The sequence below is a fragment of the Corvus hawaiiensis genome, chromosome 18 (assembly GCF_020740725.1).
Source record: "Corvus hawaiiensis isolate bCorHaw1 chromosome 18, bCorHaw1.pri.cur, whole genome shotgun sequence".
Lineage (NCBI taxonomy): Eukaryota > Metazoa > Chordata > Aves > Passeriformes > Corvidae > Corvus > Corvus hawaiiensis.
The window spans coordinates 2258027-2284778 of NC_063230.1; the positions used below are offsets into that span (position 1 = coordinate 2258027).

Consider the following 26752-nt stretch of genomic DNA (forward strand, 5'->3'; position numbering starts at 1 on the left):
TGTGTTTTCCAGACCCAGATGCTCTCCAGGACTAAGAGATTCCAGCTGCAGGATATAATTGTAAATCACATTTTCCAATAAAACTGTTGCTAAGTTCAGAGTATTTTTCCCCCCCTCACACACAGACATAAGCATTCCTTCAGGAATGATTGAGGAGCACCAGGAAAACTTCAAGCCCCTTTTCCTGCAGCTTTTACCAGAAAATAAGAGGATTTCCTATCGTAAACTGCTTAATTACAAATCCCAATGTATTTCCCCATCTGAGTGCTCCGAAACCAGGCACATCTCCATTAAAAACCTCAAATCCAAGGAAGGAGAACTATATATTTATTAAAACAAATCACAGGCTGTCCAGAGCAGATCCAGATCTCCTTTATCACAGGAACAGCTACACAAGCTCATGCCAAGGGAGAAAAACTTCCAAGTCAGGGTCAGTACAAGATCCAAGACGGAAAGAACAAGAACAAAGGGGTTAATAAATGTGTGGAGAAGAAGTTTTCAATTAGCAGGAGGTTAAGTGAAGCAATGAGTGCTGAGGGCAGACAGATGATGCTCTTGGCCACCATAAATCCCTCAAAGATGGATCTAACTAAGCTGGGCATGACCTTGATGTCTTTTCCCGAGGGGATTCAAGGGAGAGCCTGCACTCGAGCAGAGCATTGATCACTACAGACTACTCACTATACTGACACATTTTGGGGCTCCATCAGCTTCTCCTCTCTCATCACTGGGGGTCTGTTCAAACTACAGCTGGGGGGCAGTGGATGCAGCCCCAAAAAGGCCAGAATGGAAACAGGATTGGGAGGGTTGGGGTTACAACACGGACACGTTACGTCTCAGGGCTCCACGGCTCCTATTTCTTCCTGCCTCCTCTCTCTTTGAGTGCCAGGTGAATCAGAGAGCCACTCGTCATGTTGTAATAAGCCAGGGAGTTGGAATCCTTGATGAAGATGCCCTGAGGGGAGGAGAAAAGGGAAAAAAAAAAACAAAACCGCAGAAGAGCAGTCAGAGCAGAAACCTTAGTGCTGCCTTCCCACAGAATCCCACCCAGATCCCAACCCTCCTGGCTGTACGCTCGCAGCAGGGGGATGACAGAACACTGCAGGCTTTGAAGAGCCCAGAGAGATCCCAGTGTCCAAGATGGACACTGGAGGTGGGTAGAGAATCCTAGAATGATTTGGGTTGGAAAGGACCTTAAAGATCCCCCCCCTTCCACCCCCCCTTGCCATGGGCAGGGACACCTCCCACTACACCAGGCTACTGGGAACAACACACAGCCAATGTGGCTCCTGCAACACATAGATAAAGAGTCACCACATGTGGAGTTAGTCAGGCTCCACTCTCCCCTCACCATTTTTGGGTTTTTTTCCTTAAAAATAATCAGCTCAGCTCCCTTTCCCGTTAAGGGTTAACAGAGTCTCTGCCTGCAGATGAACTCCTGAGGAGCTAAGTGCACAAAGTTCACTGCTTAGGCAGCAGGTTGTGCCTGCCTGGGCACATGCATGACTGGAAATAAGTCATTAAAAAGGAACGGGGCCTTTCTCACAGCTCCAGCTTCGAGAGGAAGAGAGACAGAGAGTGAGCTCTTCCCTTCCCCTGTTTTGGAGAAAGCCTTCCCTGAGCTGCCAGAGTTACAAGGCACGCTCGCCCACCTCCCACTGTGAGCACACACAGCAGAGCTGTGGGAGCAGGCTGCTGCAGCTAAATGTCAAAAGAAAAAAAAAAACTAATAAAACAAGAGGCTGATTTCAGAGAAAGCCACATCAAGTTTGGAGGACTCATCTGCAGCAGCAACAATGTGAAAATCCTGATTTAATCACCTATTAAAGGCCTGTCCTGCTGTAACAGAGGGCAGTTCTGTCACAGCTGTGCTGTGCAAGCAGGAAAAACATTCCCTCTGCTCTTCCAGTATCTCATGGGGTATTAGATTGTACACTGTAATTTTTCTTTATAAAGAAGTCGTGTGAGAGAATGCACTGAAAGAACACCTAGCATCTGAAGGGCTTATACCCACCTCGTACTGCAGCTTCTGCTTCCCAGCTGGCATCCCTGTGGCCTCGTGGATCTTAACCTTGATAACAGACACCTGGGGAGGATCAAAGGGCTCCTTCAGTGCTTTTGTCCCAGTCCTGCTCCCCAGCCCCATGGAGGTGGAGCAGGCTGAGCTGCCAGCTGCTGCTCTCACGGGCAGCACATGGAGCAGGGCAGGGCAGGAGGATGAGCTACATGCCTGGTCTGAGAGGGGCAGGGTGAACACCAGCACTTGGCCATTCAGCTTCCATTCTGTCTTGTCCTGCATGTTGGGAACTTGGACTTTGACCGTGACTGGGCCCTATGGGAAAACACAGATAAAGTCTCTCAGGGCTGTGATAACACAGCACCAGACTAAGTATTTATTTCCATATCTTGACTCCAGAGTAAACACACTGAAATGTGTTTACAAGTTACTCAACTGCTCCCAAAATAAAACATTTAGTTGGATTTCTCTTCCTTTTGTGTGCCATCTATCAAGCACCACATGCACTGACAGTGTCACAGGGTGAAGTGTGAAGCAGAGAACAGGAGACAGCTTCTCTGTGCACATGAAATCACGAAATCACAGAATCACAGACTGGTTTGGGTTGGAAAGGACCTCAAAGCCCATCCAGTGCCACCCCTGCCATGAGCAGGGACACCTTCCATTGTCCCAGGCTGCTCCAAGCCCTGTCCAGCCTGGCCTTGGACACTTCCAAGGACAGGGCAGCCCCAGCTTCTCTGGGCACCCTGTGCCAGGGCCTCCCCACCCTCCCAGGGAACAATTCCTTCCCAATACCCCACCTAAATCTCCTCTTTTACTTTAAATATTCCCAGAAAAACCATACAACCCTTCCTAAGGATTTAAAACTCCTCCTGTGACGCTGGCACTCCTCAGGAAGGAATTGATGCTCACATTTAGCTCACCTTGTTATGGAATACACCACATTACCCTACTATCATGCTGGCATTGATACTCTAATCTCTTAGCATCTCCAGCTTAGTCCTCCTCTCCTTAAAAGCTCATTAGCAGCTTTAGTTCTTCTCTGCAATATAACCTACCCCTCACTGCCCTTAATTACAGAAGAGCACTATCCCACTCTGTGTAGCTCTTCCCAATAAGAGACAAAGGAGTCTGGTTAGCTCAAGAATGACAAAAGGAAGGAGACACCTCAGAAGTCTCTTCCTTGCCAGGTATTTTTGCCCCTCTGTGCAGGGAATTGGCTTTACAGCCCCTGTGGAGTTGGGAGTGGAACAGCCCAGGACTCTGACCCACACATGTACCTTGTTCCTACGCAGAAATTCCTCCTCTGGAATCAGGCTATCCTCACTCTTCAGTTTCTTGGAGACTGGCTCATCCTCCATGGGGGGTGGGGGGTGAACGGGAGGCATCGGCGCTGGGGACGGGACCGGAGCCACGGGAGGCGCAGGGACAAAGGCTGGAATGGATGGGGACACACAACACAACCCACAGTCACCCCCTGAGTGCACAGCAAACACCCCCTCACAACAAAAACACTTTGAGCAGAGCAGCACAGGCTGAAAATAAATGCCACAATACATGGAGGAAGTTACAACCAACAGCAACATGCAAACTTCAAACATTCGGAGAGCTCTCATATTGGGAAGCATTCCAGGAAGAGATAACAAGGCATGAGAGCTTCCTGCAGATCTTGCAAAAAAGAACACGCTCTCAGTTTGGCAGGCAGCAGTGCCAGCTCCTCCAGTTAGGGAAGAAAAGACAAAAAAAAAAGGAAGGATTGCTTCTTACATCATGCTTTTTAACTTCAAAGCACCTAATGAGGAAAAGGGCCAGCAAACAGCTTTTCCTCCAGCAGCAGCAGCTTCTGTAAAGAGCTGTAACACCCTCTGAGGTGCTGGCAGCTCCTCTTTACCCTGCATTCCTAATTTTCACCCAAGCAGGCTCCTGGGGCCACAGGATTGCCTGCATTTCATGGTGCAGGAAGAGCCCGGAGCCCAAAAGCAGTACTAGATAAGCCGTACCAAACACCCCAAAACTCTTAACAACACAACCTAGGGCCTGCAATCCCAGTTACACACCAGTACCAGGGCACAGGAGGAGAAAGACTCCAAGCTGAAGCCCGTCATAAAGGAATTATCCAACAATTCCCCAGGAAAAGCTGAAGTCACTGACCTGTGGGGACTATCATGGGGGGCGGGCGGGGGCTCATGATGGGGGGAGCAGAGGGGGGCATGGGCACCACGTTGATCCGTGGGGTGTGGATTATGGGAGGCATGGGGGTGGCTATGACGGACCCCGGAGGCAGCCGGACCACGGAAGTCATGGGGGGACGAGGCATGACTGGAACTGCAGAAACCACGGCAGCACGGACGGGAGGAGGCATCTGGGGAGAGAAGGTGAATTTCCTTAGTGGGAACACCCAGGGCTGGCCACAATCCCGATTAAAATAACCACAGAAACACAGAACCACGGGTTCTGCTGGCCAAAGACTTGCAGGGAGTAGTGGCCCCACCATATGGGCAGCCCAAGCTGGCTTGAGCAGGCACAGAAGCCTCATTAACAGATTAAAGGGTTCCTCCTTCCCTCCCCACTTCAGGATCAGACCTCCAGGCACTTAGTTCCTTTCCTAAATTGCTGCTTGGGACTCACACAGCAGATCCCTTGAGGCAGGGAGTGAATGTTCTTACCTTGGGCTGCTTTTGTCCAGCATCACTTTACACCTACAAAGGCCCTCAGCCATCCCTTTCTTAGCCATACTCTGCCTCCAAGATCCCACTGCCCAGCTGATCCCAGTGTTTGTGATAACTCCAAGGACAAAAAACTCCACCTAAGTATTATATTCCTTTTTTAACAGAAAGTTCAGTACGGTTCTTCTAATATTTCCAAACTACTCTTAAACCACAAACTTCCCACAAAAGCCTCTTCCGTGCAAGCACCCTTGCCCTTCATCAGGACCCCTCCTAATTAACTACAGCCTCAGTAATTGGCTTCTGAGAGCCCAAACACTCACGGTGGGTGGACGAGGTACAGATGTGATGGGCTGGGCGCTGGCAGGGGGGTTGGAGGCTGAGGAAGGAGGGGGTGGCTGGGGTATCTCGTTGGGTTTGCTGGGCCCAATCTTCTCCTTGCTGTCATCCTCTGGCACCAGTCCCTTGGCCTTGTGGATGGCTTCAATTTGCTCTTGCAGAGTGATATTGGCCTGAGCAGCCTGCTGTGTGCGGGCCATGCTGCCCGAGTGGCCATCCCAGGTCACCTGAGAGGGTAAAATAAATCAGAATAACCCAACCTGGCCAGACTGCAGAGAAATCCAGAGAGCAGCTTGACAGAAAGAAAAAAATTCAAGACTCTTGTGTCTCTGAGCATTCACAATGCTACAGGGACCTATTATATAAAAAACCCCAGCCAATGAAACAAAAATTCCCAATTTCTACTCTACCTTTTCCTCTGGTTTCTGGATCTCCTCTTCACCAATCTTTTTACCAATGGCAGTCTCTTCCACACCGAAGATATCAGTACGACGCTCTGCCAGCTGCTTCAGGCTGCTCTCAATATCCAAACCTGAGGGAAAAAAGAGCAATTCTTATCTCAACAAATATAACCAAACACGATCAAGCCTCTCTTACTGATCTTTCAATTATCTGATATCTAATGGCCGAGTGATGCCCTTTTTACACAGAATATTCTGAGTTGGAAGGGACCACAAGGACCATCAAAGTCCAATTCCTGTCCCCTTTCTTTTTTTTTGGAAAGATACTGGCCAGCAACAGCTGATTCTTTTTGATATTAACTTTATAAAAGGGCCTCAATGTACTAATGACAAACATATCCATCTAATTATCACAGAAAGGACATCACAGAGAGCTACATTTCAGTTGGTCCTGATCAGGGGGGGCACCGAGGGGCTGTGCAATCAATGCTCAAGCTGACCTGGGGCATAGACCTCGTCATCACTCTGCTTCTCCCGGATGGATCGATCCCGCTGCTCCAGCCACCGTGGATCCAGGAGCCCAATCCTCATGTGTTCCTGCATTTTACTGGCAGGAATCTTCTCTCCAGTGATGGGAGACACCAGGTACTCATCCGGAGCCGGGGCGGGTGGTAATGGTTTTGAGGCTAGGAAAACAAAACCACAGCGTTGGTTCAGTCTAGAAACAAATGGTTTGGGATTCTTCAGGAAGAAATAAAGGTGGTTTTTCTCACTAGTTTGATTTACCTTTGGGATCGTAATCTTTCCGCACAATGACCTGATCTGGTGTGGGAGGGAGTGGGGGTGGCATCGGGGTTTCTGGAGGAGGAGGAACCTTCTGACCTTCATCTTCATCATCTGACCCCTTATTGAAAAGGAAACAAAAATCATAACCAAGTTCCAGTGGTCAAATTCCTTTGAGAGAGACGTAAAATCCTACACAGTGCTGGAAGAATGGGTTATGCAGCTTCAAAGCAACGGAGCTGTTCTGGACACCTATGGCATAGTGGTTCCTCTGGACCACGATTCAGAAGTTCAGCAGCCCCAGAAGAGGAAGCAAATATTCCTCAGCTTCCACATTACAGCAGCCTGGCACGCAGGGGCTTACAGTTAACCACGCTCTTGTTCCCTGTTAGCAGAAAAACAGCTTAAAGTGGGCAGAGCCTAAGATGAGTCATCTTTCAGTGCTCCAGACTCTGGGCACAAAAATGCCTGAAAGACTTAAAACCACAGAAATATAAAATCCATATCACCGGGTGCTAAAATTACTGTCTTTCTCTCTTGGAACTTGTATTGTCATAGAAAACATTTTAAAAAGCAACCATATTCCAGCAGCAACAGGTTGTTGGGAGATTTCATCAGAGGGAAATTTCATTTCCTCAAGAAACTGAAGAACTATTTACAGTGAAAGTGGAGAGCCACATAAACCACACGAACTTTAGGGGATAAGATCCTATTGTCCAGTTACCTCATCCATATCCTGCACTTGTGTGTCCTGATCCAGCTGGGCTGGAGGCTCATCTGTTTTCTCTTGCTTTTCATCTTCCTCATCTGATTCCACCTCCATCTCCACCTCCTCACTTTCCCCAAATTTCTCATAACGCTCCTGGATCAGGATTCGAGCTCCCAGCTCTTCTGGAGTGGTGGGAGGAGGGAAATTCCCTACAACGCAGAAAACACAGCTTCTGTTTCTCCATCCCATTTCATTACTCAACACAGAGACAGAAATAGCAATTCTTGAACAAAAAGCAGTGGCAACAAAATCCTTGGGAGCCAGAGGATATGGACGGGAATGGATGGAGTCTATATAAACATCAGCATGACACATGAAGATAAAGTGACTTATAAATGGAAGCACTACTAGAAAGTGGGACAAGCTCTGCTGTCCTGGTGGAAGTAGAGAAGTGGACACTACTGCAGTCCTGGACTTCCTTCAAAGAGAACATCACTGACTCCAGAAAAAACCAGCAGCCCTGCAAAATGTCAGTGCAAGGCTTTTCCCTTCAGCTCTGAAGGATAAAAGGCTGTAAACCCCAATGTCTGCCTAAAAATAGCACTTCAGGACACATCTCCTGGGCAAAGGGAGCAGAATTTCACAGAGATTACAATGTTTAACATCAGTACCTTGCTCGTTGGGCTGGAAGTCAACTGTTTCCACAACCACAAAGTCATGCCAGTCAATCTGGGCATAAGCAACACGCTCCTTCTCCTTCTCTTCCTCCTCCTTCTTTCTCTCTCGCTCCTGGAACTTGGCCCACTCCACTCTGTAATAGACCTGCAGGAGCAGACAGAGCACACATTGTCAGACAAGGAACAGCACAGTCATCTCACTGTTGGTTTGCATATGGAAAGAACCTGGAGCAGTGTCAGGTTGGTTATCAGGGAAAGGTTCTTCCCCCAGAGGCTGCTGGGCACTGTCCAGGCTCCCCAGGGAATGGGCACGGCCCCGAGGCTGCCAGAGCTCCAGGAGCGTTTGGACAGCGCTGCCAGGGATGCCCAGGGTGGGGTTGTTGGGGTGTCTGGGCAGGGCAGGAGCTGGGCTGGACGTGGGAACCTTCCCACTCGGGATATTCCATGATTCCAATTTGTAAGCACTTGGAAACGGGGTTGTGCAGTATCTCTGTGCTGCCACAAACCACCCCCATACCAACACCAGCTGCAGTTTAAAGCAACTTTGAGCCTCCTGTACTCAAGCGAGAGCAAGTGACACATCCATTGTTTTCTCTATTTGCTGCCAACAAGCCAAAAACATGCAAAGAGAAAAAATTCAAAACATAATCAAAATGCTTCAGCAATTTTGCAAATTTTTTCTTGGAATACCTGATCCAAGACTTCCTTGGGATTTTCAGCCTCCTTCTTGAGCTTGAGGAGCAAGCCCTTCGGCGGGATCAAGATCTGAAACACATTTTACGTGACAGTTGGTGACAATTCTTTGTGCCAAAGCCTCTTTCAGAGCAATTATTCTCTTTCTACACTGCTAAAAATACCAGCAGGCCCCCGGGGCTATGTCCCATTTATTCTACTGCAACCCTCTCATTACTTACTGCTCATCCCTGCACTTCAAAATACTCACTTGTGCCCTTCCAATTACTCTCCAGATAAAAAAAGCCAGAACTTGTACTTAGATTACAATAGTGTGTGGTACATTTAGGTGACAGCCCATTGTGCTCAGCACAGAATCCTCTCTGAAGAGCAGGATTTAAAGGATGGATTCCTGGACCCATATTTCCAACCTGGCTGGTTTGTAGAGCTTCATCAGCCCTCCAGACTCATTCCTGCTGCGGAAGGAATCACCCTGCTGGGAATACCTTTGTGTACTGCTCCACCAGCTTGGTGAAGTAGTTGAAGAGGCTGTGCTGGGGGCGAAGGAAATCAAACTGGTAGTTCCTCTGCTCCTTCTGCATGAGCTGGGTGAGGAACTGCCTCCCGTTCCGCGCCACAAACTGCGCCGTGAGCTTCACCACGTCCAGGTCGAAGGCCGAGATGGATGGAGGGTCCGCGATGAACTCGAACTCGGGCGGAGGCTCCTTTGGAACCACCGTCTCCTGGATCACCTGGGCCTGCACCTGCAGGGAGAACAGAGACAGCTCAGTGACCTCCTACAAGGAACACCCACCAAACACTCAGGAGAATCTTTTTTTCCTCCAGCTGCTGCAGGAAAGCAATGCCAGTTGTAATCCTGGCAGGTGCAAAGATGAGAAACCATCAGGTATAATTTCATCTATTAAAAATGTTGCTCCAACAGCAAACAAATCTGGAAAGTATCAGGATTTTGCTACAGCCCTCCCAGGGCCACCAACACCACAGTGTGGCTGCTGGCCATGCCAAGCATATAAAAGCCCTGGATTCATTCCATGCCCTCTTCCCACCCAGTATGTTCAAAGGCACAGCTGAAGAAGGTGAGCAGCATTTTGTACTCCATGTTTGAAGGGGAAGTCGATCCTTGTGGCAGGAAAAGTTTCTACAGAACAGTGCATGCAACAAGGCCAAACACAGCTCCAAGGGATTCCCAAAACTTGCCTCTGCCACATCCAGTCCAAGTGATCCCCACTGTAAGTACTCTGTCAGTCAATACGCAGCTAAACGTAACTAAAATGGACCAATTAAACTGTATTTTGGCACTTTCAAATGACTTTGAGTTACCAGCACTGGGGGATGCACATCTGCATCGAAACAAAGCTCCAGACACTCAACTCCAAGCCTGTCACTGCTGTCATTTTGACAAATATATAACCAACTCTTTCTTCTTGACTTTTGAGCTTCCTTCCTGCTCAACCCCAGGCTGTGGCACCACTTCAAAGCGGCCAAATTCTTCCCCAAAGTGATGGAAGGAACACTCACCTTCTGTGGGAGCTGCTGCTGGGCACTCTGCTGCTGCTGCATGACCTTGGGGATGGCAGCCGAGGGCTCCTGGGCTTTGCCCTCCTTGAACTCGCTGACCTTGTGCCGGTAGTAGGCATGGTAAGGGTCGTTGGGGTTCAAGAAGTTGAACTTGGGGTTATTTATTTCGTTCTGACGAATTCTGGCTTCAAATTCTGGACCATTTCTGGGGAGGAACAAGAGAAATCGTTTAGGTCATCAACTCAAGTGTAAATGTCTCTTTCAGACTAAGATGTGTTGAGGCATGAGCCACTCAGAAGATCATCCTCTCTCCCACACGGGAGGAGCTCCTCTCTCAAGAGCTCACACCCAGCTGGACACACACAAGTTACAGGCAATTGTCCTCCTAATGTCGTCTGTAATGTGAATATGAAAAACTCACTCTCAAAAGTGTTCTACAGTCTCATCTGTCTGCACACAAAGGTCATTTCCACCACTGACTGAAGTTTCCAGTTATGAACCATGAAGTTTACAGGTTACTTACTACACCGATTTTATCTGCTCTATTAACAAGCTTTCAAGACTCATTTCAGTTCCAGAACAATCATATAAGGAAAAAAAGCAGGGAACCATCAGCCTGTGCAGGGACTGGCCACCCCAGAGTGCTGCATTCAGGAGCCCCAGTCCAGGTAACATCCACTCCTCCCACCCAAAGCACGAGCCAGTGATTTCAGGGCAGTTTGAGAAAATTCCCAGCTGCCACAGGGTGTTTCTCTTCATATTCTCTGGATACCTCCAAGTTTCACTTAGACATTCCACCTCCTCCAAAAGAGGAGGTCTCTACAATCCCAAAGGATAAACAATCCCTTCCTTATGCTTGGAAGCAGCCAACACTCCTTGGCAGCATTTTAGAGATGAGTTACACAATAAGGGTTTGACTGGAGCAGCTTCTAGTAATTCTCTGAAACCAAAACCCACCACATTTTAGCACTAAAACACAGCCATGACTCCTGCACCAAGGCTCCCTTTCCACCTGGAATTTGGTTTCCCCTTCAGATCATTCAGAACAGGCCCCATTCCCCACTTATTGCAGCACCCACTGCACACCTGAACAAGGGCTTTATTTGTTTACTACCAGTTTCTCCAGCAAAGACTGTCTTACACCCTCTTAAGTAGAATGTTGTTGTTTCTTTTCCAGTCTCACCGATTCAGCCTCAATCCTTAAAATCCTTTATCCAAAACCACGGAACTGGGACCTGCTTCAGTTCTGGAGCTGCACTGCAGAGCAGAAGCATGAAAATCCCAGGAAAAAGAGACATCACCAGTGTCACTGTACCTGGCTACAAAGCTGGCAGTCTTGTCCACAATATTCCTGACCTCTGGAGGAGGGTAAATAATTCCCACCACAGGCTTGGCTGGTGCTGCTTCCTCTTTAGGCTCTTCTTCTGGCTGTAATAAAGATTGTTTTACTACAAAAGGTGAAGGGTGCCAGGATTAGGCATTCCAAACACAATCCCAACGGCACACAGGAACATTTATCCACCCTCCTCCTCAGCCCCTCAATCCCTGAATTCTTCCTGACACGAGATCTGTATGAATGCCACTAATTCCCTGGTTTCTCAGGATGGGAGACAATGTTTGTCTGCCTGTCAGAGGCGCCCACTGCAGGGACAGCAGGACAACAGGGAAGGTGCCTAAAGGGGAACTAAAACAATTCCTCAGGGCATTTCCACTGTTTCAGCCTTAACCCCGAGTATGTTCATAAATGCTGAGCCAAGAGGCTCAGGAAAAACACCTCATTCCTAAGGTGTGGAAGTTCTGGATGTTCCTAGGGGCCTGTGGGACCTGAATGATTGACTCCACATGAAATAAAACACAGGTTTTAGTCCACTGTGGTTGCACTGGAAGCTATTTTGTAAAGAAAAATAGAGCATTTTTCTCACTGATATTACAGGAGGATCCAAACTAAAATCCCAGAACCCTCCCTGTGGATGGCTTTGTATTCCAGCAAAACCAGAAGCTGCTTTTCCAGGATACTAAAGACGTTGTTTCTCTTTCCTCACCAAGCAACTTTCAAGAAAAGGTGTTATAAACCAGGACAGATCTACTGGAAACATTTATAATCCTAACATGGACAGTCAGGGAACACTTAAATTCCCAGCAAAGCTCCCAGCTCTGCCAAACCCATGGGGACTCCAAGCCAGAAAATATTCCCAAGTCAGACTGATCCCTGGCAGTGTCCAAGGCCAGGCTGGACATTGGGGCTTGGAGCAGCCTGGGACAGTGGAAGGTGCCCCTGCCCATGGCAGGGCTGGAATGGAACGAGCTTCCAGTGCAAACCATTCCATAAAATACAACGTTAATAAAGTGTGGTAAGAGAAAAGCACCATGAATATCTTTAGATTTTATTCCCACTCCCTCCAAACTTCATCTTTGGGAGCTGAAGGATGAGGCAGCACCACATTTGAGATATTTTATTTAACAGTGATGCTGAGTTGCCTTGGTAACATCTGTACATGAAAGTCACTGGGATTTTTGGGGGGAAATCACAATTTTCCAAGGTTCTCAGTGAGATCAGCTTCCTGTCAGCTCCAAGAGTGCTGTGCGAGAGTCAGGACAGCAGCTCCAGCTCTGTGGGAGCTGTATCCCCATCTCAGGAAAGCTGCAAAGAATATGGCCAAGAGAGAATGGATCTGAGAGGGTGCTGGGATACACAGGACTGCCACGCTCCCTCAGACTTTTAATCCTTCCACACATCATTCCTAGAGCCAGGGCGGCTCCCACAGCTCCTGGCAACCCCCCACACCCATCGGAATCACAGCCCTGGGGCACTGCCAGGGAAGGGCTCGGTGCCCACCCAGCCCCAGCAGGATGCTGCTGTCTGGGAAGGAATCCTGGGGTGGTGTGGGCGGGAAGGGAACCCAGAGCTCATCTCATCCCATCCCTTGCCATGGGCATGGACACCTTCCACGAGCCCAGGCTCCTGGCCCTGGGCACTGCCAGGGATCCAGGGGCAGCCACAGCTGCTCTGGGCACCCTGTGCCAGGGCCTGCCCACCCTCCCAGGGAAAAATTCCTTCCCAACATCCCATCCATCCCTGCCCTCTGGCACTGGGAAGCCATTCCCTGGGTCCTGGCCCTCCATGCCTTGTCCCCAGTCCCTCTCCAGCTCTGCTGGAGCCCCTTTAGGCCCTGCAAGGGGCTCTGAGCTCTCCCTGGAGCCTTCTCCTCTCCAGGTGAGCACCCCCAGCTCTCCCAGCCTGGCTCCAGAGCAGAGGGGCTCCAGCCCTGGAGCATCTCCGTGGCCTCCTCTGGACTGGCTCCAGCAGCTCCAGGTGCTTCCTGTGCTGGGCCCCAGGGCTGGGGCAGCTCTGCAGGTGGGGTCTCACCTGAGCGGGCGCAGGGATCAATGCAGCGCACCGGCCGAAACTGCAGCTCCCCCAGGCTCACCCTAGCGCAGTCCGTGAAGGGCACACACCCCCAAACACCCGCGGCTCGCGCCATTCTCCGCTCCCCTCCCCTCCCTCACCGCCCTCCCCCTCCTCGGCCAGTACCGGTTTGCTCTCAGCGGGGGGCGCGGGCTGCGCCGGAGGCACAGCCTGCACGGGTCCGGCGGGCATGGCGCTGCCGGGGACGGGGGTTCCGCGCCGGGCGGGGCCGATCGAGGGGCGGGCGAGGCTCGGTCAGGACCAGACGCGGCGCCGGCACCGACTGGGGCGAAATGGCGGCGGCGGGCTCCGTGCCGCGCGTGCGCGCCGGAAGTGACGCCACGCCGGCGGGAGCGCAGGCGCAGATTTCCGGCAGGTGGGTGGGCACACGGCGCGCGCGCCCGCTGCGGGATGTACCATTAGCGTCCCGCGCGGGGGGAGCCCCCAGAAGCGGGAATGCACCACTGCGGCGTCGGAGGGGTGTGGTTGCCATAGCGACAGGGCTGGGACGCCGCGGCCTAGCGCAGGGCCCGGGCCCGGCGCCTCCTCCCTGCGGTTCCCGCCGATTCCTCCGATCCCCCCCGATTCCCTCTGGTTCCCCAGCACTCCTGGGGACCGTCGGGCCCGGGGGGTACCGTGCTGGTCCCTCTCCAGCAGCCTGTCCCAGTAGGGCGTTCCCTCCATCCCAGGCTCGGTGACCCCATCGGTCCCTGGCCTGGTGGCCCCGTTGTTCCCAGGCGTGTCCCCCCGGCCCGGCCCGGCCCGGCCCGCACCATGGCGCACCTCCTGGGCCACCGCGGCTGCATGGAGAGCCTGCGGGCCGACCTGCGGGACCTGCAGGCCGCCATCGCCGACGTGTCCTCCCGGGCTGGCGCCGTGCGCTTCCCCTCCTGGAAGTTCCCCGACAAGGTGTCCTGCGACCTGGACATGTCGGTGCTGCTGCAGCGCTACAGGCACAGCGATAGCGACCCCGTGTTCAGCCAGCACGCACACATGGTGCTGCTGGAGCTGCTCGTAGACAGGTGAGAGGCCCCAGGCAGCTCGAGCGGCTCCTGCCCCGCGGGGGAAGGGGGGTTGTGTGTTTTTGGCGTGCTGAGCTTTATCTAAGTTCTGGGGAAGGTTTTGGGCACCTCAGCAAAGAAAGAAGTTAAAGCTGTTAGAGAGCGTCCAAATGAGGGCTGAGAGGGTGGTGAAGGGCTGGAGGGGAAGCTGAGGGTGGGAGCACTTGGTCTGTTCAGCTGGAAAAGAGAAGGCTGAGGTCAGACCTCACCGAGGGCAGCTGCTCCCGAGGGACAGCTCCGCTCTCTGTGACCAGGGATGGGATTCAAAGGAATGGCTGGAGCTGAGCCATGGAGGCTTAGGCTGGATGTCAGGAAAATGTTCTTCCCCCAGAGGGTGCTCAGGCACTGAGCACGTTCCCCAGGGAATGATCGCAGAATTAACTAGGTTGGAAAAAACCTTGGAGATCATCAAGTCCAACCTGTGAGATAACACCACCTTATCAATTAAACCATGGCACCAAGTGCCACATCATGGCCCCAAGGCTGCCAGAGCTGCAGGAGCCTTTGGACAATGCTCTCAGGCACAGGCTGAGATTGTTGGGGTGTCTGTACAGGGCCAGGAGTTGTTGGACTGGATGATCCTTGGGTCCCTTCCAGCTCAGGATATCCCATGGTTTTATGAAGTCTTTCGGATCCCTTGTTGCCCGTGTATTTCCATGATGAGCAGTGCCAGCACCTCGGCCTCATGCCCTGCTGAGCTTTAAAACCCGACTCCTTTCCCTGCTTAGAGCTGCCAGCACAAACTGGCCATGAAGAAGCAGAGCCAGACATACTCCACCCAGGAGCTGAGGTGGAGCAGATGGGACAGGATTGTTGAACTGCCTCCCAAAACCTTGGAAACACTCGGACACAGCTGCATCGACAGCCCTGGGAGGCCAAAACCCCTTCTGCAGCGTGGGTGAAATAAAAACAGCTCTGGTTTAAAAGATGAGCCGTTCCCACCGAGCTCTTGGACCTAAAAATCAGGATTTGCTGCAGCATGGGTGCCTCAAATCTTTGGGGGGAGCATAATGGCAGCCTCTTGGAAGTGGTTGCTCCATGAAGTGATGCAGGCCTGGGAAGTCCCAGGAGCACCAATCCCACCCTCCTGCGTCGCACTGGCTTTGTCTGGGTGACAGGGAGGGGGCTGACCTCTGTGCCCCAGCTCTCATTGCCAACTGCCGTTGCTCCAAGCTGTGTTTTCCTGTCGAGACAGGCTGCTGCTGCTGCTGCAGAGCTTCACTGGGTACGTGGAGATGGTGCTGAGCGGGCGGGCGCTGCCGCCGGCGCGGGGCCTGGGGCCCTGCATGTCCGCGGGGCTCACGGCCAGGACCTTCTGGAGCACCATGTTGAAACTTGGCGCCTTCTGCCAGCAGCTCCGGGATGAGGTGGGACATTTGGGGACATCCCATGAGCTGAGTCACTCCCCTCCCCCCCCAGGATTTGGATCGTGGTCATTCTCGGACACCCTGTGGCCACGCCAGATGTGCGTGCACCCTTTGAGTGTCACACATCTGTCCCCTCCCAGCCTGAGTCCCTTCCCTCCAGCGCTCCCAGCTGTGCCACTGCATCCATCCTGCTCCAGGATTTCAGGATGAGTGAGCTGGGCTGCCTCTAGAGCTTGGAAAATATTCTCCTTCTGCCAAAATGCTGCAGCTCTGCTGACCCTACTGTGGGTCTGAGCTGCCTCAAGACAGTGAAATAATTGGTGGTAAAAACAACCTGCCCCTCCCCCGCATTTTATTTTCCCAAAATGATCTTTCTCATGGAAAAGGCTCGCAACAATCTGTGTGGCACAACCAGGAGGCAGTGCAGGGGGTGGGAAACAAAGGGTGGTCACAAGGAAGGGAGATGGGGAGCAGGTTCTGCTGCTGAGGCTTCCCCTTGGTCACCATCCCTTGGCAGCACTGCTGTCCTATCCCCACACCTGATTTGGGCTTTTATGGGTGATTCCCAGTTTGATCTGGGCTCTGATTTTCTTCTGTGTTCTCTCCCTCAGGAGAAAGATTGCAGGCAGGAGACCCCCACACGGCAATCCACTCCACCCCCTGCTCCCCAGGCTGGGAAACCCGAGAAGGAGCACCTGAAATGCTCCTTGCCAGATGTTTTGGAGTCAGGAACTGCCCCAGAAGCTGCCCAGTCCCCTTCTGTGTGCCCATGTCCCAGTGTCCGTGTGCTGGGCAGCTCAGGCAGCTCCCAGGCCAGGGCTGGCCCCAGCCCAGCTCCGAGCACCCGCAGTGTTCCCACACAGACCTCGGGGTCACCCCTGGGCTCCTGTGACACCTGCTCCAGCACCCAGGCCAGCCTCCACGAGGTGGGCAGAGCCATCACCAGCATCTGCCAGAGCCAGAACATCCCCTCGGCTCTCAGCAAATTCCAGGAGGTGCTGGAGGACAGCACAGGGAGAAGGAACCTCTCTGCAACAGACGTGAGCTACTGGGCCTCGGCGCAGAGCAAGGACCTCTCCCGGATCAGCAAACACCTCCAGGGGCTGCTGCAGCAGGTGAACCCTGTGAAGGCTGAGCTGGAAGAGATGGGCAAACAGAAGGAAAAGCTGCAGAAACAGGTCCACGACTTTTCCAGGAAGCTGCAGAAACAGGTAGAGGACTTTTCCAGGAAGCTGCAGGCAGAGAAGGACACCCAAGCAGAGCAGCAGAGGAAGGCTGAGCAGAGCCTGAAAGCCAAGGACAAGGAGCATTCCGAGGCTGTGGCCAGGCTGGAGCAGGACAAGGATGACCTCCGAAGAGGTACAGAGCTGTTCCCAGCATCCCCTCCCAGGCCCGGGGGGATTTGCAGGAGAAGAACGGAGTCCATGGGCAAATTTTGGCCCCACCACAAACAAAGCAGGGCTTTTTGTAGGTGCTGGGGGATTTTCCCTGCTGTGAGGCTAATCCTGGGCAGTGGGAGCTGGTTGTCTGTGCCCTGTCACTGCCTCCTCCCTGGTAGCATGGCAATCACTGGATGAAAACACTGGTGTGGCAGTTTGCTGCCCCTTGGTTTAGGGATTTTTTCTGAGGCACTGATTAATTAGAGGGTTTTGTGCTGATTTAGGAGCTGCCGTGCTGGAGGAGCGACTCTCGGCCCTGCAGGAGGAGCTGGCAGCGAAGCAGGCGGCTGTGCAGGAGCTGGGTAAGGGGCTCACCCAGGGGCTCACTCAGCTCACACATCTCCCCCCTCACACCAATCTCAGGGGTGCTTCACACCCACATAGCCCCCAGCACGCCCCAGATTGGGCTGTAGAGCTGGTGGGGGTGGGCAGAGGAGGGGCCTCCTTCAGAGCAGCACCCCAACGTCACCCAGTGCCAGAGTGGGCTGGTGCTGGTGGAGGTTTGGGGGATCACAGCCCTCGTGCCAGACCTGCCTCCCTTTGCCAGGACCTGTGGAAGGCATGGGGTGCCCCTGAACCACAGAATCATGGAATGATTTGGGCCAGAAGGGACCTCAAAGCCCATCCAGTGTCACCCCTGCCATGGGCAGGGAACACCTTCTACTAGCCCAGGCTACTCCAAGCCCCATCCAGCCTGGTCCTGGACACTGCCAGGGATCCAGGGGCAGCCACAGCTTCTCTGGGCACCCTGTGCCAGGGCCTCCCCACCCTGACAGGAAAGAATCTCATCCCCATATCCCACCTAGCCCTGCCCTCTGGCAGTGGGAAGCCATTCCCCCTTGTTCTGTGACTCCATCCCTTGTCCCAAGTCCCTCTCCACCTCTTTTGGAGCCCCTCTAAGCACTGGAAAGGGTTCTTAAGTCCTCTCCGGAGCTTTCTCTTCCTCAGGCTGAACACCCTCATCCCTCTCATCACCTCCATGGACCTCCAGTTTTTCCCCCCCTGCCCAGCCTGGGCCACAGTCTCTGTGTCTCCCCAGAGCTCTCCAAGGCCACCTTGCTGGAGGAGGTGAGGACCACGGTGGTGGCCCAGAGCCAGATGCTGGAGCTGGAGGAGAAGGTCCAGGTGCTCATAAGCCAGAGGGACAGCCTGGACCAGGAGCTGAGTGCCACCAGCATGCAGCTGGAGAAGGAGAAGGTCCGTGTGGAGAGCATGTTCCGGCACGAGGAGGTATGGCCGGCTCCAGAGCGGTGGGAATGCCTGAGCTGCTGCCCAGTGTCAGGGCTGTGGGGAATGGGTGCCACAGCCCCACACAGGCTCACCCCCCCCACCACAGTCCCTGCAGGCCAAGCAGAGGAGCCTGCTGCAGCAGCTGGACAGCCTGGACCAGGAGCGTGAGGAGCTGCAGGCCAGCCTGGGAGAGGCCGAGGAGGAGAAGGCCCGGCTGGCGGAGCAGCTGGAGCAGAGCCAGGAGCAGAGTGGGAAACAGCTCCAGGTACAGCAGGTGAGTGCTGGCACCCAGGTGTGGGACACAGCCTGTGCCACAGGGGTGTCAGGAGCCACACACTGCCCCGTCCCACACCCACAGCCAGAGTTCTCCCTGGAGGGGCACTCTGGGACCCAGGTGACATTGCCATATGGCCATGTCCTCCTGGGATTTCCTGGGGAAGAGCCCTTTCCCTCCACCCCATTGCAGACAAGTCTTTGGTTGAGTCAGGGCAAAGGGAAGCAGCAGGAAGGGACATCTTGGGGTGCTTCCACATCTCCAGTGCACCCCTGGACGTGCTCCACACTTCATGGTTGGTGCCCCTGCTTCCAGTGCGCGCAGGGATCTCACAGCTGAGAGCCCGCACATTGTCACTGTCCACTTCCCACTGCCACAGGACATCCTTACCGCAAGGGAAGGGGGGCAGCTTTCCACGGGGGGCTCAGTCCTCACTCTTGCAAACTTCATCTCCTCCCTCCCATGCCATGCAGGAGCTGCTGGACACGCTGCAGCAGGAGAAGCTGGCCCTGGAGCAATGCATCCTGGAGCTGCAGGCGAACACATCTCAGCTGGAGGAACAGGCACAGGAGCTGAGGGAGCGGGAAAGGCTTCTGGTGTTCTTCCCTGACCTCCACATCCCCACTGAGACGCAGTTTGAGAGTAAGGGAGCAGATGGCAGCACAGTGGGTTTGTGCCTTGGGGTCCCCAGGGCTCCCAGGGCATCCTGCTGGCCCCAGACACTCCATTTGTCCCACAGATAGCCAGGAAGGGCTCAGCCCTTGGGCTGTGCTAAGCTGTGACCATCCCAATGTGCTTTCCTACATGGGTGCTGTGCATCCCACGTCTGAGCCAGGATATACAGCAGGACCAGAACATGGCAGAGCTCCCTGTGCCCACAGGGTTTGGGGTCCCAGCTGCCACTTCCCGGGCTGTGCCGCTGCTCCCTGCCTGGGGCAGGCTCCTTTCCTTGGGAGGCAGGAGGGGTGCCCACACCTCTGAGCAGGCAGCAGCAGCAGGCTGGGCTCTGTTGGATTTTGTTTGCAGGCAGTGGGAACTTGACAGAGGACATGGAGAGTCAGCTCCAGGCCAACAACATCCGGATTGAGGTGCTGCAGCGGGAGAACGCGCAGCTCGAGGCTCTGCTCACCAAGGTGAAGGTGGCTGCTGAGCAGGGCATGCTCAAGGTGAGCTGGGTGCCACAGGGTGGGTGCTGTGTACCCCAAAACCACCTCATGGCCCCCAGACATCCTCTGGGGACCCCAGGAGGGCCATGCCCAGGCTCCTCATGCTGCTGGGAGGTCACTCTGGTTTAAGTGGTGGTGCAGCTCTTTTCCATCACTGTGGCTATTGTGCCACCAGCTCAGTGATGGCTGAGCGACATGACTGGAGCTGAAGCTGCTGGGGGGGAATTTCACCCCGTCTTACCTTCCCTTCCCCAGCTTGTCCCACAGGCCCAGCTGGGGTCCCAGCTCCACAGGGAGGCCAGCAGGCAGGACACTGGGTGAGTAGGAACCCAGAGGAAGGAGCTGGGGCAGATTCCCTGCTCTTCCTCCCCTTTAACTGCTCCCACCCCACAGCTTCTCTGCTGAGCACAGGTGGCTCAGCAGCAGAAGCAGCAGGAACAGCACAGGGATGTCGGGATGCATTGACAAGGCCTGGCATGGAGCAGCCAGCAACCAGCACTCCAAGCAGCTCCGGGCAGAGCCCACATTCCAGGGCAAGCCCTGCCTAACACTCCCAGTGCGCCGCCTGGTGCTTGGCCTCCCCTCACACCCCACCGGGGCTAACCGCAAATAAACATTTATCAGTCTGCATTTCCTAACAGAGAAGTGAAGTGTTCCACCAGCAGCCACCTGCCCTGCCCTCGGGACCTCGTTACTGGTTCTTTGTGCGTCAGGAAGGCCCATTCCCTTGGGAAACCTGGCCTCTGCCTGGTTCCTTGGGGAGCTGCCCCAGGGACGTTCCTGGCCACTGGAGCTCAGTCACCCATGGCTACGCTGCTGCTGGAGTCCCCAGAAGAGCACTGACTGTGCTGATGGCCGGGCACAGCGTGTGCTATCTCCTGCCAAGAACCATTCCCAAGGGGGGCTGGGATGTGGCCACACTTGGAAGAGGAAAGCAGAGCTGGCCTGGGATGAGAGGAGTCCGAGCCGTCCTTAGCCCACCAACACAGCCACAAACTGGGGAAGTCATTCCCCCTTCCATGAGCACCCAGAGGGGCTGGGAACCACCAAGTCACTGGAGCAGGCTGGCCCTGACCTCTGAGCTGCCTCACCAGCCCGATGAGCCCCATGCAAGCCCCACACAAACCACACAGCCAGTCCTTGCTCCACGTTTAATAGGGATGGACACGTGCCACGTTGCAGCCCGTGGGGCAGGACCCGGGCAGGACCCAGGACGCGGCGCGTCCCCCGTCACCGTGCTGGGTGAGCCAACCCTGTGCTGGCTCTGCAGCCAACTCGTGCCATCCTTTCTAATAAGTTATTATAAATAAAGTGTCTGACCCCTGTCCTCCCACGGTGAGGCCTTAGGTCACCCCACAGCCCTGCCAGCCCCAGTCCTGGCAGGTCTCTCACTCACCTCACTGGAGGGGCTGGCACCGCAGCTGGGCTCTGCCCACCCTGCCACGGCCATCAGCAAATAGACGAAAAACCCAAGACTTAGAAAAATTGCTGTGAACAGGGCAAGAGCACAGCAGGACCAGGGTTCTCCCTGCCCCAGCCCCCATCCTGTTACACCCATGGGTGCCCCGTATCTTCCCTCCCCAACACTGCCCATCTGGACCCCCACCCCTCTACTCACACCCAGAAGGAGAGCCCCAAGTCCTTCCCTGTCTGAAGTCCGGGCACCGTGACGGGCACAGCCACGCTGACCCTGCTCCAGCAGCAAGCACTGCTCACCGGGCACCCCCTGCCCCCCTCCCTGTCCCTGGAGCGGCCGTGGGTCTGTCCCTGGAGTGTGTCCTTGGGCCAGCTAGCTGTCCGTGCAGCAGTTCCCTGCAAGGGAGGACAGAGAGCCTTGGCACAGAGGGCCTGGCGGGCTCCAGGTCCTCCCCAGCCCGTGCCCCAGGGTCAGTGGGGGCTCGGCCGGGTGCCAGAGTGGTTCTCACCCAGGATGTTGCGCTTGCAGAGAGGGCAGGTCTGCTGCAGCAGGAGCCAGGGATCCACACAGTCCCGGTGGAACTCGTGGGAGCAGGGCAGCACCCGCAGCCACTGCCGGCAGGGAAGTGAGGACACATGTAAGCACAGCCAGGCAGCTGGGACACAGCCTGGAGCCCGACAGGGACACCCCAGCCCGGGCCAGCGACAGGAGGCTCGGCCCAGGGCGTGCTCAGTGCCCCCAGTCCCACCTGGCTCTTGTGGAACTGGTCCAGGCACACAGCACAGCTATCGATCTCGCAGGCCCGGCTCCGCGGCGGCTTCCCGGGGTGGTACCGCCGCGTTTTCAGCGCCGACAGCCGCTGCCGGATGTGCTGCTTCAGGTCCAGCTGCGAGGGCAGAGCCGAGGGTCAGAGCCCACCCCACAACCCCCGGCATGAAGCACAGCAGAGACATTCCCACATTCCCACCTCAGCATCCCGCTCCGACAGGTCCTGCCGTGACTGGCGCTGGGCCTGCACCATGACCCCGGTGCAGAGCAGCAGGGCGATCAGCAGGATGGTGTTCCACAGCTGCTGCAGGTACTTCTGTGGGGACAGCGTGGTGGGGACAGGAGGCGGAGACCCGGCCCCATCCCAGCCCCACTCCCAGCCCCGCTCCCGGCCCCACCGGGACCCCAGCGCCGTACCTGGACCTGCGAGCTGCTCTCCCCGGGGCAGATGACCCCCTGCCACTCCCCATAGAGGCCCCCTCGGGACAGGCCGCAGGTGGACCACAGCGTGAGGGTCACTCCCTGCAAGGAAGGACACGGCATTGCTGATGGTCACAGCAGCGTCCAGCAGTGCGAGCACACGTGTCCCGGGAGGAGGAACACTGGTGCTGCCAGCTGCCCTTTTCCCACCTTCCCTGCTTCCTGTAGCTGCTTCCCATGGATCAGGGAAGTCGGGCTGGGCACAGTCAGGCCCTGCCCTGGCAGAATGAGGAAGAGGAGGAAGGACAGACATACCAGGTTCTCCAGCAGCACTGCCTGGTACGTGATCTTTGCTGTAGCCCGGAGCCCACTGTAAGCAAAGAGAAAAGGGTCAATTCCATGGACACAGCAGGATCCAGGCACAGCTCCCCAGTGCCAGGGAGCACCCACTCCCCACAGGGATGGGCAGTGACCAAGGGGGACCAGAGGAACACACAGGGGAGGTGGCAGCGAGACACTCCCTCCCAAGCCATGCCCAGCCCTCAGTGACCCTGCAACGGGCTCTTTCTCCCAACCCAGTGCCTCAGTTTCCCCATGTGACACCACTGCAGCAATCCTGATGTCCCACAAGTCAGGAGGATCAAGGGGGTCCCACTGCTGCTGGTAGTGGAGACAAACACCCACAGAGGTTGTGGGGATGCCGGTGCCATGACAAGAACCAAACCATCTGGATAATTTCTACTGAGAGTCCTAAAGTGCTTGGCTGAGGCCACTGTCACACCAACCACCACATGGGGACCCATGGAAGAGCTCCAGCCCTGGGGAAGGGCTGGATCTGACCCAGATCTCCCCAAGAAACACATCTCGGCCCCAGCTGGCCTCAGCATGGTCCAACACCACCCCAGCAAACATGACGGGCTGAGTGAGAGACCCCCGGGGTGGTCCCTGGGTGTCACAGCCCCCAGTGGCCCCCCCCGGTGGGGGACAAGGCAAGAACAAGGCAGTGACAAGGCACGGACCAGGCAGGGTCCAGCCCCTCCCACATGCCAGCCCATACCGCAGCAGCGCTCCCAGCAGCCTGGTGACGTTGTCCGAGGACTGGATGACGATGACGGGCTTGGCGAGCAGTTGGGACACATCCAGCTGCATCAGGAGGGAAGCGGAGCCATGAGCGGGGCACGATCCCTGCCCGGCCCCACCACCAGCACTGTCCTACCTCACGGATGGCGTTCTGGTTCAGCGCCAGGATGAGCAGGGCGGAGGCCCCCAGCACAAGAGCTCGCTTCATCTGCAGGGACAGTGGGGACACCATCAGGGGACAGCGGGACTGTGTCCCCAGCAAGCTCCTGTCCTGCTGCAGGAAGCACCCAGCACCTCTTTGCCATGGTGAAGAGTCACAAGGAACCCAAGAGGGGTCAGAAGCTGTCAGAGACCCACCGGCCACCAAGCACAGACCAGGACCCCCCAGATTTGGCTGGGAGATACCCCAGGTGACACCCCTGTGGGTTTGTGACCTGCAGCCCCCAGGCCAGGCAGGGGATGGGGCCAGGCAGAGGGCACAGGGTCAGGCAGAGGGTCACCTTGGTGACAACGGCGGTGGTGAAGGACTCCTCCTTGGCACCCCGGGGGCCCTCGGCTGGCTCCTCGGTGCCCACGGGCACCACCCCAATCCAGCTGTCAGCAGCACCCAGCTCCGGCTCCACGTCACCCACCTGGGGACACGGCAAGGAGAGGAAGAGCTGGGATGCACCCCAAGGTTCAGGGCACCCCCAAAGCACCCCCATGCTCCCAGGGGTCCTGGGGAGCCGGGCACTGTGTGGGGACAGGGACAGCAGCTGGGGTGGCACAGGGAACACGGCCTGGCCCCCACTGCCTCTGTTCCCCTGCCTGCACGTGCCACACCCGGGCAGCGGGCTACCTGCCCTGGTCAGTCCCCCAGAGTCTCTGGCCTCCCCACCAACACCCAGTGACTTCCAGTGCCCTCCAGCTCCCACTTCTCCCCTGCCTCATTCCTGTCCCAGTGCCCAAGGTCTCACCCCAGCGCCCGCTGGCCCACAGTGCCCACCGACCCCCCCTCCCTCCCACACTAACCGCTGCCCTGCCAATGCCCACTGGCGCCTTAATGTGCCTCCCAGTTCCCACTGCTTCCCCCTCCTCACTGCCAACCCAGCTCCCACGTCCCCAACCCCATACACACCGGCCGCCCTCAATGTCTCCCAGTGCCCCCCAGTTCCCACTGTTCCCCTCCCTCCCTTCCTGCCCCCTGCCCCCCCCAGTATCTCCCAGTGCCCTCCAGTTCCCACTTCTCCCCTCCCAATCCCTCGCCCGTGCCAACAGCACCCCCCGGCCCCATTCCCCGTCTCCCCCGCTCACCAGCACCAGGCGGCCTTGGATCTCCATCTCCTCCCGCTCCCCCCGCGGGCCCCGGCCCGGCCCGGTCCGGCCGCCCCCCGCTCCCAGCACGGCCCCGCGCAGCGTGTACGAGCCGCCGGGCGCCGCGCCCGCGCTGCCGGCCCCGCTGCCGGCCCCGTCCCCGTCCGGCCCCGCCGCCCCGGGCCCCGACACGGCCACCTCGACCCGCGCGGGGGTGGCGGGCCCCGACCCGGCCCGGCCGAGCGCCAGCAGCGGGGCGAGCAGCGCCGCCCGCACCGCCGCCATGGCTGCGCGCCCCGCGCCCCGCAGCGCCCCCTGCCGCCCGGGAGGACCCGCCGCGCCGCCCGCCGCCCGCAGGGGGAGCCCGAGGGCCCGGACCGGGACAGGGATCGGGATAAGGGTCGGGATACGGACAGGGACAGGGATCAGGATGGGGATCAGGACAGGGATCGGGACAACGGTCAGGATAAGGGTCGGGATACGGACAGGGACAGAGATCGGGATGGGGATCAGGACAGGGATCGGGATAAGGATCGGGATAAGGGTCGGGATACGGACAGGGACAGATGATGGGATAGGGATCAGGACAGGGATCGGGACAAGGGTTGGGATAAGGACAGAGACAGGAGACGGGATGCAGATGGGGACAAGGATGAGGACAAGGGCCAAGATAAAGACAGGGACAGGGATCAGGATCAGGACAAAGCTCAGGATAAGGACAGGGACAGGAACCAGCGCTGGGACAGGGACAGGGATAGGGATAGGGGCAGAGTGGATGGCAATGGGAATGGGGATGGGGATGCAGACCAGGATGAAGACAGAGAGCAGGAGAGGTACAGTGATAGGGAGCAGGGACCAAGACTGAGACAGGGACAAGGACAAGGACCATGACCAAGCTGGACACTGGGACAGAGCAGGGACAAAGAAGGCAATGGGGACAGGGAGAGGGACCAGGATGGGGATGGAGACCAGGAAGAGGATGGGGACCAGAAGAGGAACAGGGACAGGGAATGGGGACCAGGACTGAGATCGAGACGGGGACAAGGGCTGAGACTGGGATGGGAACCAGCACTGGGACAGGGATGGGGCAGGGACAAGGACAAGAATGAGACCAGGATGGGAACAGAAGCAGGAGGCAGGTGGAAAACAGGAACAAGGAGAGGCACTGGAAGAACAACAGAGAATGGGACCAAGATGGGGACAAAGACCAGGACCAGGACCGGGACAGGAACAGGGAGAGGCAGGGATCAGCAGAGGAGCAGGGGCAGGGACTGGGAGCGGCAGCAAGACAGGCACAGGGGCTGGGACCAGAATGGGAACCGCAGCAGCAGCAGGACAGGAACAGGGATGGACACAGGGACCAGGAAACCAACTGTCACCAGGAGAGTGACAGGGACAGGAACAGGCATGGGGACACCGATATCGTGTCCACCACATCCCCATGCATGGACACAGGGACACATGTGCTCTGGGCGACATAGCCAGAGGGAACAGGGACATGGCACCCATCCATGCACCCACAGCCATGGCACGGGCAGGGACATGGGCACACACCAACACCCAAGTACCCCAAAACCCAACTGCCCCCCGCACCGGACACCCCTCAGCACCCCCATCCTGGCGGGTGCCAGGCAGCCTCCAGTGCCACATCCTGACCCCCGGGTGCTACATCCTGGCCCTGCTCCGGCCACGTGTGCCCAGCACATGTGCCACCAGGGGGATTTGCCGGCTGGATTAGCCACGGCATGGGCCCAGGCTGACCTGCTTTTGGCAGGGGCCATGGTGGGGACGGGACTCGGGGCCGTGGAACCCAGTTCCCATGGCTGCAGGATGCCGTGGGATGGGTCTGGGTGTGTCCTCGTGTCCCTTGTGTCCCCATCGGTGTTGTAAGTGCGGGGGTTTAATCACAGGATGGGCACGGTGCCTCCTCCCACGGCCGCAGCCAGAGCCGGTTTAACCACACAGTGAAACATCCCGATTGCAACGGGTCTGGATGTGCCATAAACAACAGCCGAGAGCACCGCTGGC

The 26752-nt window shown here is 56.2% G+C and overlaps 3 protein-coding genes across 4 annotated transcripts; 1 reads left to right on the top strand and 2 right to left on the bottom strand.

Annotated features, from left to right (window-relative positions):
• Positions 1 to 310: 310 nt before the first annotated feature.
• On the bottom strand, positions 311 to 13525 carry SF3A1 (splicing factor 3a subunit 1). The gene is made up of 16 exons (XM_048323063.1): positions 13336 to 13525; positions 11119 to 11231; positions 9804 to 10008; positions 8771 to 9028; positions 8283 to 8357; positions 7587 to 7737; positions 6931 to 7124; positions 6210 to 6327; positions 5924 to 6109; positions 5433 to 5554; positions 5007 to 5249; positions 4169 to 4379; positions 3298 to 3452; positions 2231 to 2332; positions 2015 to 2086; positions 311 to 955 (listed from the first exon to the last, which is right to left on the bottom strand). The coding sequence occupies exons 1-16, from the start codon at positions 13399 to 13401 to the stop codon at positions 854 to 856; spliced, it is 2373 nt and encodes a 790-aa protein (XP_048179020.1). The 5' UTR covers positions 13402 to 13525; the 3' UTR covers positions 311 to 853.
• Positions 13526 to 13624: 99 nt separating this feature from the next.
• Positions 13625 to 20376, top strand: CCDC157 (coiled-coil domain containing 157). Of its 2 annotated transcripts, none has more exons than XM_048322923.1 (10): positions 13625 to 14231; positions 15466 to 15637; positions 16249 to 16996; positions 17301 to 17378; positions 18116 to 18306; positions 18413 to 18580; positions 19054 to 19222; positions 19607 to 19746; positions 20002 to 20063; positions 20140 to 20376. In XM_048322923.1, the coding sequence occupies exons 1-10, from the start codon at positions 13984 to 13986 to the stop codon at positions 20357 to 20359; spliced, it is 2196 nt and encodes a 731-aa protein (XP_048178880.1). In that variant the 5' UTR covers positions 13625 to 13983; the 3' UTR covers positions 20360 to 20376. The 2 variants fall into 2 exon arrangements, with proteins under 2 accessions (XP_048178880.1, XP_048178881.1); XM_048322924.1 differs by having other exon boundaries at positions 14151 to 14231; positions 14999 to 15637.
• A 507-nt stretch (positions 20377 to 20883) lies between these two features.
• Positions 20884 to 25009, bottom strand: RNF215 (ring finger protein 215). The gene is made up of 10 exons (XM_048322926.1): positions 24725 to 25009; positions 23932 to 24063; positions 23568 to 23639; positions 23409 to 23494; positions 22667 to 22721; positions 22349 to 22453; positions 22131 to 22247; positions 21912 to 22049; positions 21672 to 21774; positions 20884 to 21558 (listed from the first exon to the last, which is right to left on the bottom strand). Exons 1-10 carry the CDS (start codon positions 25007 to 25009, stop codon positions 21536 to 21538), a joined length of 1116 nt encoding a protein of 371 aa, XP_048178883.1. The 3' UTR covers positions 20884 to 21535.
• Positions 25010 to 26752: the final 1743 nt, after the last annotated feature.

What these genes read in the sequence shown, in the direction of transcription:
- CCDC157 (XM_048322923.1), top strand. Translation starts at nt 13,984, where the DNA reads ATGGCGCACCTCCTGGGCCACCGCGGCTGCATGGAGAGCCTGCGGGCC. An exon ending in CAAGGATGACCTCCGAAGAG is followed by an intron (nt 16,997 to 17,300) that starts GTACAGAGCTGT and finishes GTGCTGATTTAG; the next exon opens with GAGCTGCCGTGCTGGAGGAG. An exon ending in AACAGCTCCAGGTACAGCAG is followed by an intron (nt 18,581 to 19,053) that starts GTGAGTGCTGGC and finishes CATGCCATGCAG; the next exon opens with GAGCTGCTGGACACGCTGCA.
- SF3A1 (XM_048323063.1), bottom strand. Translation starts at nt 13,401, where the DNA reads ATGCCCGCCGGACCCGTGCAGGCTGTGCCTCCGGCGCAGCCCGCGCCC. An exon ending in CCCCCGCTGAGAGCAAACCG is followed by an intron (nt 11,232 to 13,335) that starts GTACTGGCCGAG and finishes TCTTTATTACAG; the next exon opens with CCAGAAGAAGAGCCTAAAGA. An exon ending in CCCTGCCCCTCTCAGACCAG is followed by an intron (nt 2,087 to 2,230) that starts GCATGTAGCTCA and finishes GATCCTCCCCAG; the next exon opens with GTGTCTGTTATCAAGGTTAA.
- RNF215 (XM_048322926.1), bottom strand. Translation starts at nt 25,009, where the DNA reads ATGGCGGCGGTGCGGGCGGCGCTGCTCGCCCCGCTGCTGGCGCTCGGC. An exon ending in TCCAAGGCCGCCTGGTGCTG is followed by an intron (nt 24,064 to 24,724) that starts GTGAGCGGGGGA and finishes CCGTGTCCCCAG; the next exon opens with GTGGGTGACGTGGAGCCGGA. An exon ending in CAGTGCTGCTGGAGAACCTG is followed by an intron (nt 22,454 to 22,666) that starts GTATGTCTGTCC and finishes CCTTCCTTGCAG; the next exon opens with GGAGTGACCCTCACGCTGTG.